At 34.7% G+C, this 12737-nt stretch overlaps 1 protein-coding gene, 1 non-coding gene and 1 pseudogene across 2 annotated transcripts; 2 read left to right on the forward strand and 1 right to left on the reverse strand.

Annotated features, from left to right (window-relative positions):
• The first annotated feature begins 2601 nt into the window (after window positions 1-2601).
• LOC111373924 lies at window positions 2602-7390 on the forward strand (annotated as a pseudogene).
• A 1737-nt stretch (window positions 7391-9127) lies between these two features.
• Window positions 9128-9209, reverse strand: TRNAS-UGA. Its single transcript has one exon. It is a non-coding gene; the product is annotated as a tRNA-Ser (tRNA).
• Window positions 9210-9889: 680 nt separating this feature from the next.
• LOC111373925 (thylakoid lumenal 17.9 kDa protein, chloroplastic) lies at window positions 9890-12329 on the forward strand. Its single transcript, XM_022996518.1, has 4 exons — window positions 9890-10255; window positions 11106-11220; window positions 11308-11377; window positions 11971-12329. Exons 1-4 carry the CDS (start codon window positions 9939-9941, stop codon window positions 12189-12191), a joined length of 723 nt encoding a protein of 240 aa, XP_022852286.1. The 5' UTR covers window positions 9890-9938; the 3' UTR covers window positions 12192-12329.
• The last annotated feature ends 408 nt before the right edge of the window (window positions 12330-12737 follow it).

Genomic DNA, 12737 nt, shown 5'->3' on the forward strand with positions numbered 1-12737 from the left:
TGAATCAAAAGTAGGGGGGCGAATAGAGATTTCTAACAAATTACAAATCCTAGCGCTATCAAAAAGTGCCTTAATAGGACCATGACCCACAAGGCGAGCATGCCACCTACGGAAAGTTACATCAGATTTAGGCCAAGTGCGAATACATCTTTAGCGAAGTGGCCCCAGCGGCAGAGAGTTTAGAAATGGAGGGCCTTGAGTACAAGGAAACAGCTGACCCACCGCCGCCTGTTCAACTACCTCTGCATTGTTGAAGAAAGGACCTAAGTAGAACTCATTGCGTTCAACATCGACAGGCGCGAGAAAACTCAGAGTTATGTATGGACGACTCAAAAGTTTCTGAAAGTCATCAAAACTAAAGGAGTCGCCAGCTTGAGATTGTGAAGTAGCCATTTGAGATGGAACGAAGTTTTTCAGGGTTACGTAGCAGGGAAGCAAAAGATGAACAGTAAATTGTGGGAGAGACGCGAAAAATTTGAGGCGTGATTTAGTGGTGTAGTGAAATGGCATGTTTGGGGGTTATAAGGGTTTGCAAAACGACGCACCTTTTCAAGTTATGGAAGAAAACAATGATTGAAATTCTTGGAAATCTCAAATGTTGCTGGAAACACAAAGTGAATATGGCAAAATTTAATAATTATTATTAATTCTGTCATATTGGGGGGTAATTGTTGACACATAAAAATTCAGCCCAAATCGAACGGCCCAAGGAATGAAGCTCAATTGGAGAATCTCCAAATCAGATAGCCCAAAGAACGAAGCCCAATCAAACAATTCAAGATGAATGCCCAAATAGGGAGGCCTAAGAACGTGGTAACGCCATCGCCCAAGATTACAAGTCGCCCAGAATCTGAGAGAATGAAGTGTCATGCAGTCGCCCAGAGCTATTACTCTATTCTCGCCAAAACCTTCAAGTAGCCCAAAGTTTTAACAAACATAAAACGTTGTGGTTATCAAGAAGTGCAGTTATCAAGACAGTTAGTAAAGCAGCCCCATCACGTTCCACGATTCAAGAAATTCAATCGAAAATGGTTGAACGACGAAGAGTAATGGCAGCAGTTAAATAAGGTAGTTTTCATGACAAGCTGGCCATTATGAGGAAAGTAGGCAGTTGCAGAACGATCAAGCAGTTTTTAGGCGGTTGATCACAAAGAGATCGTCCATGAAGTATAAAAGGGAGAAAAGACATAGAGCAAGGGACCGAATTCAAAACTCTCGAACAGAGAACATGTAATTTTAATTTCCTTAGCTTATACTTAAACATTTTTTTTAGTAACTCGTGTGCTTGCGCTCCTTGGAGGCACTTTGTTTTTAATTTTCAATTGTAAAGTCATCGCCAATAAAAGAACACCCCTTTTTGGGACTTTGTCTCAAGAAGTTTATCCCTTACACAATCGTCTGATCCCTTTTAATTGTTAGCGACTAACCCGCGCGAAACAGTTATGCTTTTATGGTCTTGTTTCGTAGGAATTAAAATATAGATTTTAGTCTATATTTGGCCTCCATTTTTCTAAAAACTCATTTTCATTTGCACATTTTCCCATAAAATAATTTTACAAAATTCAAAAATTTTCTTATTTTTTAACCATATTTTTTCAATAAAATACTATTCCACAATGCTATTTGGGCAAAAAAGGTGATCAAACAAATTTAAGTCAAAATCAATAATTAATTTTAATTACACATTTCATAAAACTCGGAACTTTTTAATTACGGGTTAAATCCACTAATGGTCACCCAATTTGTATTTAGTGTTACAATGATCAATCAATTTGATTTTATCTTCACTATAGCTATCCAACTTTATATTTATGCCTTGTTTGAGCCACATTTTTTGAAAAAAATACATTTTTCAACAGTGATTTGATATCATTTCAACAATATATTCTTCAATAAAATAATATTACACGCAAATTTAAATTTTTTCCTTATTTTTTAATTACACATTCTTCATCAATCTACTATTTCAAAATACATTCTTCCAAAATAATGTGGCTCAAACACACACTTAGCCCTTGTTTGAGCCCCATTTTGGAGGAAGAATAAATTTTTGAATAGTGTATGATCAAAAATATGTGGTTAAAAAACTAAAAAAAAGTTTTAATTTTCGTATAATATTATCTTATTGAAAGATGTGTGGTTGAAATGATATTAAAATACTATTGGAAATACATTTTTTTCAAAAGAATGAGGCTCAAACAAGGGCTTAGTGTCATCATGATCACCCAATTTAGTATTTTTCACCACAATCACTCAATTCCATATAATGTTTCACTACGACCACCCAACTCCTTTTCACTCATTTTAAAACAGTAACTTTGCAAAATTAATTAAAAAATAAAAACGTCTATGATAAGACAAAATCAAATTGAGTGGTCATGGTAATACTAAATATAAAGTTGGGTAGTCATCAGTGAATTTAACCCTTTTAATTACATATTTAATCAAAATTTACTGAAAATTTAATTTTATCCCCACCAAAGAGGGGCTAAATGTTGAAAGTTAACTTGTTATTAGGCAGAAGATTGAGGATCAGTCTCGCAATTTTCCCAAATTAATTAAGAATACTGGCCAAAGAAACGCAAAGAATTGAATTCGATCCTTCCGTCAAGGATTTTGGACCCCCGAATCTTTTAACAAACTTTCTTACCAAAATATTCTCAATTCCAAAAAATTCTCCACCCTCCAATTTCTGAGCCGGGCGTTTTCCTTTTCTCTCATTGGGAAATTCATGCAAAATTAATCAATCAATTTTCCTGTAAAGGAAAAACGAAATCCTCTTTGACTCGTTAATTTTGTTTTCACCATTCGATTTTGTGTAATCACATCGGGTTAGATTTTTATTTCTGTTGAAATTAATTTGTTTTTAATTTGATTTTTGTGAAGATTAATATTGATTGTTAATGGATGAACGTGTTGTAGGTGGTGGATTATTGATTGATTCGATGACAAGTCAAGGAGGATCATCAAGGAAAAGCATGTCGTTGACCAGCTCATCGTCGCAGGCAAGGAGGAAAGCCGCCGCTGAGAATGGAGGCGGCGGAGGAGCTGGCGATTCCTCCTCGTCTCACCGCAAGTCTATTTCTACTTCTCGTTCTATGTAAGTTATGTAGATAGAAGGCGAAGCTATGCGCATATATGTTATGAATATGATAAGATATTTTTGTAAATTACATTTTTCTTTATGTGGTTGAAGGTTTTTGCTTTATAAGGTTATTGTATATCAGTGTTCAAGGGAACACTTTATCTATGTTATATTTTTAGACTTTTTGTTTCTTTAAATTTCGTGACAATATTGCATAACCCAATGACTTCATTGTGTGACCTAATTTTGCGTTTTCAATGTTGTTTATTGTATATCCATTTGTTTCCTATTATACTTTGTCTACATTTCAAGTTTTGATATATTAGGGCTTTGTTAGAATTGAGGGAAACACAATATTTGGAGAATTTAATTATAATGTGGCCAGATGAGAACAAGAAAAATGGAGGACCGATATTTAAATTTTGTTTCCACTTCTTTCTTTCTCTAATCGAGGTACCTCCTTCTCTAACCATGCTATCTATACGCACCCAAGAAATCAAACTGTGAAAATTTCTATAACTATCTGATGTTCCTTGAGAAATTGTAGAAAAAAATGGATAGCAATGGCATTGGCATGGCTATAATAATGTTCACTTGTGGTTTTAAGATTTAATAACCTTCCATTGGTTGAATTCTGGTATATTTATAACAGCTTCAGCAACCCTGACAACTGCCCAACATTACAGTCTGTTATTACTTCAATTCTGAAAATTTCCCCTCGTGAAAAGATATTTTTGAGAAGGACATACTGATGATGATAAACAAAAAGCTAAACCGTTTTTAAATATCTAGTTTCATGAACAGACTTGAATTTTTGTGTTTATCTTGTTCCCATTGGGCACAAGGTTCTCACAGAAGATAGCATTTACTGGAAAACAACTTTTACTAATCCATGACGCCGCATGAAACTTTTCAAAATTCTTTCTTAATACTATATAGACATCTGTGCAAATAATTGCCGAGTCACACCATCAGTTGACTAGATTATACAGTTGCATTTTTCAGTGAGGATGTGCAAATGTTTAAGAACCACCCTGACACTCACTATCAGCACATTAGTATTGCTATTTAGACTCCCTCACATTTGGTACAGGGGACTGACAGGCGAGCGGACAGTGAAGCGATTGCGGCTGTCAAAAGCTTTGACAGTTCCTGAAACAACAAGCATTAATGATGCTTGTCGTCGGATGGCTGCTCGTAGAGTTGATGCCTTATTGCTGACTGATTCAAATGCATTACTATGTGGAATCCTGACAGATAAGGTATGGCTTCTATTGCACATTTGGTAAATTTGAAGCAATTAAAAGTTTAGATCTTTCTCTTACTCTTGCTTATCTATTTTATTCTTCTTCTCCTTCTTCCTTTTTTTTTTCTCTCCCTTTTTGATTGAAGGATATTGCTACAAGAGTTGTTGCTCGTGAAGTTAATCTTGATGAAACGCCTGTTTCAAAAGTCATGACAAGAAATCCAGTTTTTGTGCTTTCTGACACTCTTGCTGTGGAAGCATTGCAAAAGATGGTTCAAGGTTAGCTTCCTTTCGAATAACACGTTTTTACATTTTAATACTCTTTTATGTATCTTGCTTTAGATTTTACTTTTAAAAATGATATTCCTGTCTGCAGGAAAATTTAGACATTTACCTGTTGTTGACAATGGGGAGGTTATCGCTTTACTTGATATAGCAAAATGTTTGTATGATGCTATTGCTCGTATGGAGAGGGCTGCTGAGAAAGGAAAGGCCATTGCCGCTGCCGTGGAAGGTGTTGAGAAACACTGGGGTACATCCGTATCGGGTTGGTTTCTAATGTTTACTTTCAGTGTTCCTTTCCACATTTGCCTTTTTATATGCTACCCTTCTGTAACAGTTTATCATTCTTATTTTTTCAAAAGTAACAGTTTATCATTCTTATGTTAATTTACTGGTCATTTTATGTGATACAAGTTATGATTGGTTGATATGTAGGTCCTAATACGTTCATTGAAACACTACGAGAGAGAATGTTTAAGCCCTCTTTATCTACAATAATTTCCGACAATTCAAAGTCGGTAGTATCTCCACATTTAGTTCTAGCATTTCTACAATGACAATCGATGTCACTTATATAATCTTATTACTCTTATCATGATTTTGTCAGGATTGTTACAGTTGCTCCAAGTGATACTGTTCTAGTGGCTGCACAAAAGATGCTTGAATGTCGAACAAGCTCAGCCATTGTAACAGTAGAAAACAAGCCAAGGGGAATTTTAACGTCAGTATCCTCTCATGTTGGAGTATATTTGCATCAGAATTTAAAATCATACAAATTGTAGTATTTGTTCTTAAATGTGCTGTTACTAATAGAATGATTGCACAATGTAAATCTATTTCAGTTCAAAGGATATGTTGATGCGAGTCATAGCTCAAGATCTTCCACCTGATTCCACTTTGGTGGAGAAGGTAACCAACTCCCCCCCCCCCCCATTAATTTAAGTCTTTTGGGGCCAAAATAATACTTTAAGGGGTCACATCTGTTTAATTTGCAAGCATACATCAAAATATGTTAATTGAGTGTATCATGAGTATTTGTGGTTTAATGTTCTGACCTGTACTTTGCTAGGTTGGAAATACTGCTGGAGTCAATAGCGAGGCTGCAAATAATATGATGCAAAGGTTCTGGGATTCTGCCATGGACCTAACTCCTGATGATGAGGAAGAGACAAGAAGGTTATAGGCTTTACTTTCTGTGTTTAATGTAGTTCTCAATTCCTTGATATTTTCTAACATGTATAGATGATTTCCAGTGAGAATTCCTTGAAGATGGCTTCTGAAGGAGCAGAAACAGGTCGATCTCTTTCATATCCTTTGTCTAGTGCTCCCTATACTTTTGCTTTCAAGATTCAAGACAAAAAGGGAAGAATGCATCGGTTTAATTGTGGTATGTTTCCTTTTCTTCTTCTAACGCGAACTGATCTTCTGAGTAATTAATCTTCAACGTACATTGCGTGTGAGTCACACTTACTGCAAAAATATGAGGTCAGTTTTCCGTCCAATTGCCACATTGCAAATTAGCATGGACATCCTTTCCTGATAATCTGAGTCGTGGACTTGAGATTAGCTGTTGCTCATTTTATTCATGTCATTTGTAAAATTACATGTCCTCCGTCCTCGTACTGCAAAAATAATAATTTTCTGAGAAGGAAATTAACCTAGTATGAATGTTCACCACACATCATGCTGAAGCAGTACAGTTGAAGTAACCTTGTCGTGTATTTTGACACTGTTCAACTTTTATCACCTACTTTTTATATCAAAGAAAAGAAATAATTTTTCATGACAATTTACTGCTGTTTCTGAAATCAGATGCACGAAATTTGACGGACCTCATAACTGCAATTCTTCAGAGAGTAGGGTACGACATTGATCGTAACAACCTTCCACAGATTCTGGTATACTGTGGTGTAGCTGTTTACTCTCTTATTTCTTTTTCTTCTTGCCAACTTTTATGCTTATGGATTGACCACTGTCCTGCAGTACGAAGATGAAGACCATGACAAGGTAGTGCTAGCATCGGATAGTGATCTTCAAGCAGCTGTAGACCATGCAAAGCAAGCTGGTTGGAAGGTATTGATATTGCCTTCAATCAATTTTTTATTTTATTTTATTATTATTATTTTTTATGTTTTCTCTCTTTTGGAAAAGAATTTGAACGAAGTAAGAGAATTTCTAGTAATTGAATACTTTTGCAGTTGGAGATTCATAGTTGAATGTCCTATTACTTTCCATTGTCTTTCCCACTCTGTATCCATGTGTAAAATAAATTACTAATGATATTGGTAATTCACCTGAACAGGGATTGAGATTGCATTTAGATTATTCAAGGACCCCTAGTCGGAGGAGGGGTTCAAACTCTGGAAGTCTTGAATATGCTCAAGCAGACTCATGGGCTTCTGCATATAGTGCTGTGGCAGCCGGGGCTGCATTAGTTGCCGGTTTAGGTGTATTAACATTCTTGAGGCGAGCTGGGAATTAATTGTTTATGAGTAATTTATAACCAAGTTCACTTTGTAGATTTCCCATCAAAGTTTTCGAATCTTGAAAGCCCAGTCGAATTGACTGGTGATCAGGTTGCAACGTTGGTTTTGTAGATCTACTTATATACAGGGAAGGTAAATTTTTGTGCCCGCTCTGTTAAGTTTGCCTGAGTAAAGTCTGATTTTTCATCACTCGTGCTGTGTAACAACTGGAATATGAAGTCATTTTCAATGTACAAATCGTATTTTCATGAAGTTCCCCTAATAAAAGAATGCAATTGGATACCGATTTTATATTGTTCTGTTTTTTTCACTATCAAGTTCAGAAAAATGATAGATGGAAGTCCTTTGGTGAAATTGTTCTCATGCCATCACATTTTGCTTTCTTGTTTCTTAATTATAGATTTTTTGTCTTCCTAATTCATGATTTGTACAGTAAATGAACATAATCGAGCTCGACTAATGCGGTCTCTGGTTCCGTTCTTTCAGACTTAAGGCTTCAGAAATAGGTTAGAATAAGTGTCTTAGTACATTGTAATTATATTTTCCTACCGATAAACGAATTACAATTTTTATTTTATTATCATTATTATTATTTCAGTCCAAGCTTCTCTCTCTTGGCGTTTGATCAAAATAAGAACCGTCTTTGCAGTTTGACACAACTAACATTGAAAATTTTCAGACTTGTATTGTACTATTGTTTCATTGTTGCGTTTGTTGACATTGAAATCTGGTTACTGTCCAATTTGAGTCGACATGGGTCCTTTATTGAGTCTATTAACATGTATATTGTCTGGAATTGTCGGGATTTTGTTAGCTGTTTTGTACGTCGATCAATTTCTGGACTTGGGATTGCAATTCAACAGTATGTGGATTGACAATATCTGAAGGCTCTTCACTTTTATTTATTTTTGTACAGCTTAAACAAGAGCGGTCTACTTCGAAGCGAGTGACCCTTATTTGATAATGTGCGACTCTAGCTAATATGAAGCCTATGCATTAAAGAAAGGGGACTCACAAAATGAATCCAGCCTAACAAAATTTAGCAAGGCATGAGAACTCTTGGTATATAATTTAAGGATGAAACGCAACATACAGCGGATGGACTTCTAGCATATAACACAACAAATCAAAACAAAGGAGAAGTCCTAAAGCTTAACATAAATAATAACCCTTGGACTTGAGAGATTATTGTTACGTCTTCATCTTACGTGGAGTCCTCCTATATGATCCCGTATAAGACCGGCATGGGGCTTATGCGTCATAAGAGCCATATGAAGTTAAGGATGGTTTCCATTATCTAACAATTGTTATTAGTGAAAGTGTTATAGAGACCTTAGACGAAAAGTAACCTTGAGACCCACTTTGGGTAGGTGTTATGACAGGCCGGCCACCATCGGAAGGGATGACCCCGCCCAAAAAATTGAAAATTATTTTAAAAATTCCACCATTTTCAATTATTAAAGAACCTTGGGTAGTTTGCTTCTACATAGTTTCTACCATGCCCTTTTGACTTTTTCATTTTAAAACTTTTATACTTATAATAGATAAACTTTTAATTTAAATAAAACTCAACGTGATGAAGTAATAGAGCTTGTGATAAAATTTATTGGTTATTCTGTCTAAACGAAAATAAAAAACATGTCAAAATAATTTACTCTTCCCACGATTCAAAATCATATGGACAATTTTTTGGATCTTACTACATATATATTAAAATTTACATAATGGATTACATAATGAGATATGATTATCTATCATTTGTCAGTTTAGAATACAATTAACTTTTCATCCAATTTTTTACCTCCACGTCATATTATGTAATCTATTATGTATATTTTTTTATGTACAAATAGCAAAATTCCATTTTTTTTTTTTGCCAATATTAGAGTGAACAAAAATTATTGTTTGTTAAAGTTTTACTAAATCTAAATTTGAAATTTATTAGGATAATTTTTCGGTCCAAAATGAGTGCCCCAGCAATACAAAACTGTCAAAAAGTAAAAGCAAGGCAAAAATGGAAGAAGTTAGCGTCGACAGCAGGGTTCGAACCTGCGCGGGCGAAACCCAACAGATTTCAAGTCTGTCTCCTTAACCACTCGGACATATCGACACTTGATTGAACGTGTTTATTTTATTCTATAATTATTTACTTTCTTTATTCTAAAGGGCGGATTGAAAATGGTTGGAGGTGAAGGAACAAGATGATTGGGGTCAATGGGTTAAAGGTATTATGCGATCGTAACAGTCACGCAGGAGGGATTCTATCAGACGGGACTAACTCTGCCCATTTTCTGAAAGGTCGGGGATGATGGTGTTAATAAAATTAGTTAGCATTATGTGTCAGACTATTTAAAAAGGGGATAAAGATATTTGTTCAAAATCTTGTTGATAAAATAGTGTACTCACTCTCACAAAATTAGTGAATTCCATGTGAATTTAAAAAATTTCGACTTGTGGTCCCCACCTTCATTGTGAGTAGTGAGTAAGAGAATTCGTAAAAAAAAGTTTGTACATGTAGCGTGATTCTTAAAAGAATAATGCTATTCACAGTGAAAACTATCGGCAGTCACCTTATGTGACGTACACTTGACAGTTTTTCATTTGATGTATATTTCAAAAAATAACTATCATATCTATGTATCAAATACCAAATTGTCAAGTATAAGTCACATAGGACGACTACTGACCGTCTTTACTACGAATAACATTACTCTTCTTAAAAAGGTTGGGACTTAAATGGACCCAAAAAAAGAAAAAAAGGAAAAAAAAAAAATTGGCTTATAGGCGACTTTGCGGCCAAGGAATCGAGATTCTGGGAATTTTATTTTTTTTAACAGCTATGCCGGTATCGAGTGGACACTTTCTCCATCACTACTTCCCCTCAATCTCCATTCCCAAACCAAGCTCCACCAATGGCGGCAAGGAAACTACTCCCACTTTTATCAGTTGTAAAATTCTACAGAATTCTGATAATAATAATTTTGCGAATACAAAATCAATTTTTGGGTCCAACAACATTATCTCTATCGCCATTGTATTGGCCCTCTCTACTCCACTACCCACTTTAGCCATCCCATCTTTTAATTCTCAACCTTTTTCTTTTCCTTCCACTCCATTTTCGCAGGCCAAGAACTTGCCTACTGGGTTGGATAATGGGTATTTCACTATTTCTTATTATCTGTTTATTTGTGGTTTCATTCAATTCTTTATTATTTAGCTAATGTTGTGATATTTTCAGTCCTTATACTGGTTTTGGTGTATTTTGCCTTGTTAATTGCTGTTTTTGCTTGAAACTCGAAAGGGCATTTAGCAGAATTCATTTGTCTTCATTGTTGGGATAGCTAAATTTGTATTCTGCTTTTTATTTTTATATTTTTATGTTGAAGATGAGATCTAAATGAATATTTATTGCCCATCTTTCAAGTGAGTGAATCATTTCTGTATTGTAATTCTGGAGCCCAAAAATGCTACCAAATACAGCCATAACTTTCCGCTAGATTATTGTTTTGAAATGATTCATATTGTTCTTGCTAAGTATAAGATTGTTTTGAGTAAAAGAAGGGCCCTTGGCTTTTGAAAAGTCAAAAGCTGTTTATGCTTTTCTACAAGAAAAGCAAAATCAAAAGTCCTGCTGCTAAACTAGCAGAAAGTGTAAAATTTGTTGGTGGCCATGCCAGATGACTTATTTTCTTACTGATTATGCTAGTTCCACTTAATTTTTTTAATATGCAGCAAGCAACTATTTTGCGTAAAATCAAAGTGATATTAAGCCCTTGTTTGAGCTCCATTTTGGAGGATAAAATGAATTTTTGATAGTGTATTGATGGGAAATGTGTGGTTAAAAAATAAGAAAAAGTTTTTGATTTGCGTATAATATTATTTTATTGAAAAATATATGGTTGAAATGGTGTCAAATCACTGTTGAAAAATGTATTTTGGTGGAAAAATGGGACTCAAACAAGGGCTAATTATATCTTCTAACATTATGAGTGCTCTTCTATTGCAGAAAAATCAGACCTTGCCCCTCAATAAATCCCGGATGTGTATCAACTAATCCCAAATCATCGTCTTTTGCATTTCCTTGGAGCATACCGGAGAATTCTTCAGATAATGCAATTCAGGTTATACATTCATGAAAATTTTACATCTTATTTTGTGCTTTTGTTAGCCTTTTGTGAGAATTACGAGTTACTCCATTTTGATATCAGAAATTGCAAGATGCAATTCTTAAAACCCAGAAAAATGTCAAGATTCAGCTTGTTGAAGACACACCAAATGGTAAGGATCCTAAACATAATCATGGACATAGTGTATACGAGTATATCCTGACAATGCATGACTAATTAATATTGAGCAAAATTGTATGGTGGGCGTGCTAACTTATAATTTGAGGTGAAGTTAATTTTCAATCTTTAAAAGGGAGCGAGTTGGTCCTCAACCATTCAACCATCAAATTCGTCCAAGTCATTTCGAATTTCTAGGCACCAACCCAAGTTTGGAAACAGAACCTAACTTCTTAAAGTTGGACATGTGAGGGCCACGTGACAATTTAATAGAGATTTAAATGGAAAAAAGTGAAAAAAAAAGGTTAGAGATTTGAACGGATAGTGCAAGTTGAATAAATTGTTGATGACTAATTTGTTCCTTTTAGAGATTGTGGATCAACTTAATACTCGAAGTTTCGATCAATAGGTGGGTGTGAACTTCCATTTAATAAGTGCCAAACTAGCTGCCCATGTTTATATGGAAAATGGTTGATTTGTCGTTTTGATATGGAAAACTTTGGATTTTGATGAAGAGCTACAATTGATAAAGAGTGAGTGAACTGTCTTTGTCTTCGAAATCTTTACTAATAATAGGAAAAAATCCAGGGCAGTATCTGCAAGCTGAGGTAGATGGAGGATTTGGTCGAGATGTTCTTGAATTTTTGGTGAATGGAGATGTAGTTGCATATCGAGCTATGGCTTCCAAAGTAACGTACATATATCCTTTCACAACAGCCTTAGGGGACTCAAAAGGTCAAGAAGAAAGAATGATGAAGATCATGAACGAGTTAGGATGGTATGCTCCAAGTTTCGATTCCATGGATTAGACTTGGAGAAATTTGTACACTGATCTTACTGATACCCAATTGAGGGTTTGAAGTTCAATTGACATTTCTTTCTGTAAATTAGTGGTAATGCTTCTTAAATCTAGTTATATATCACATAGTGTGAGTTTTTATGCTTTAGGACTGATCTTCTATCCATAGTATGATCAGTCCTATTATATGCGTATATATGATGGTTTTATAATGTGATAACCACAGTATTTCCAAAAAATCCACCACCACCTGCCACTGCTATATAATGTGATAATCCCGCTATTTTCCAAAAATCTACCACCACCAGACTCTGCCATATGCCTCAATTTTTGTAGTAAATATTTTAAATTTAGTTTACTCATTTGTTAAATAACAAATCAACATTCATTATAAGATGATGAATAATATGATTAAGATGCTTTTTAAATTCAAACAATTTATTTTGGTTATATATATATATATATATATATATATATATATATATATATATATATATATATATATTTGAAACATTGTGTAACAAGAAGAATAAAGCCACTTAAGCCAGGCTTAAAA

This window comes from Olea europaea, unplaced genomic scaffold (assembly GCF_002742605.1).
Source record: "Olea europaea var. sylvestris unplaced genomic scaffold, O_europaea_v1 scaffold1181, whole genome shotgun sequence".
NCBI lineage: Eukaryota > Viridiplantae > Streptophyta > Magnoliopsida > Lamiales > Oleaceae > Olea > Olea europaea.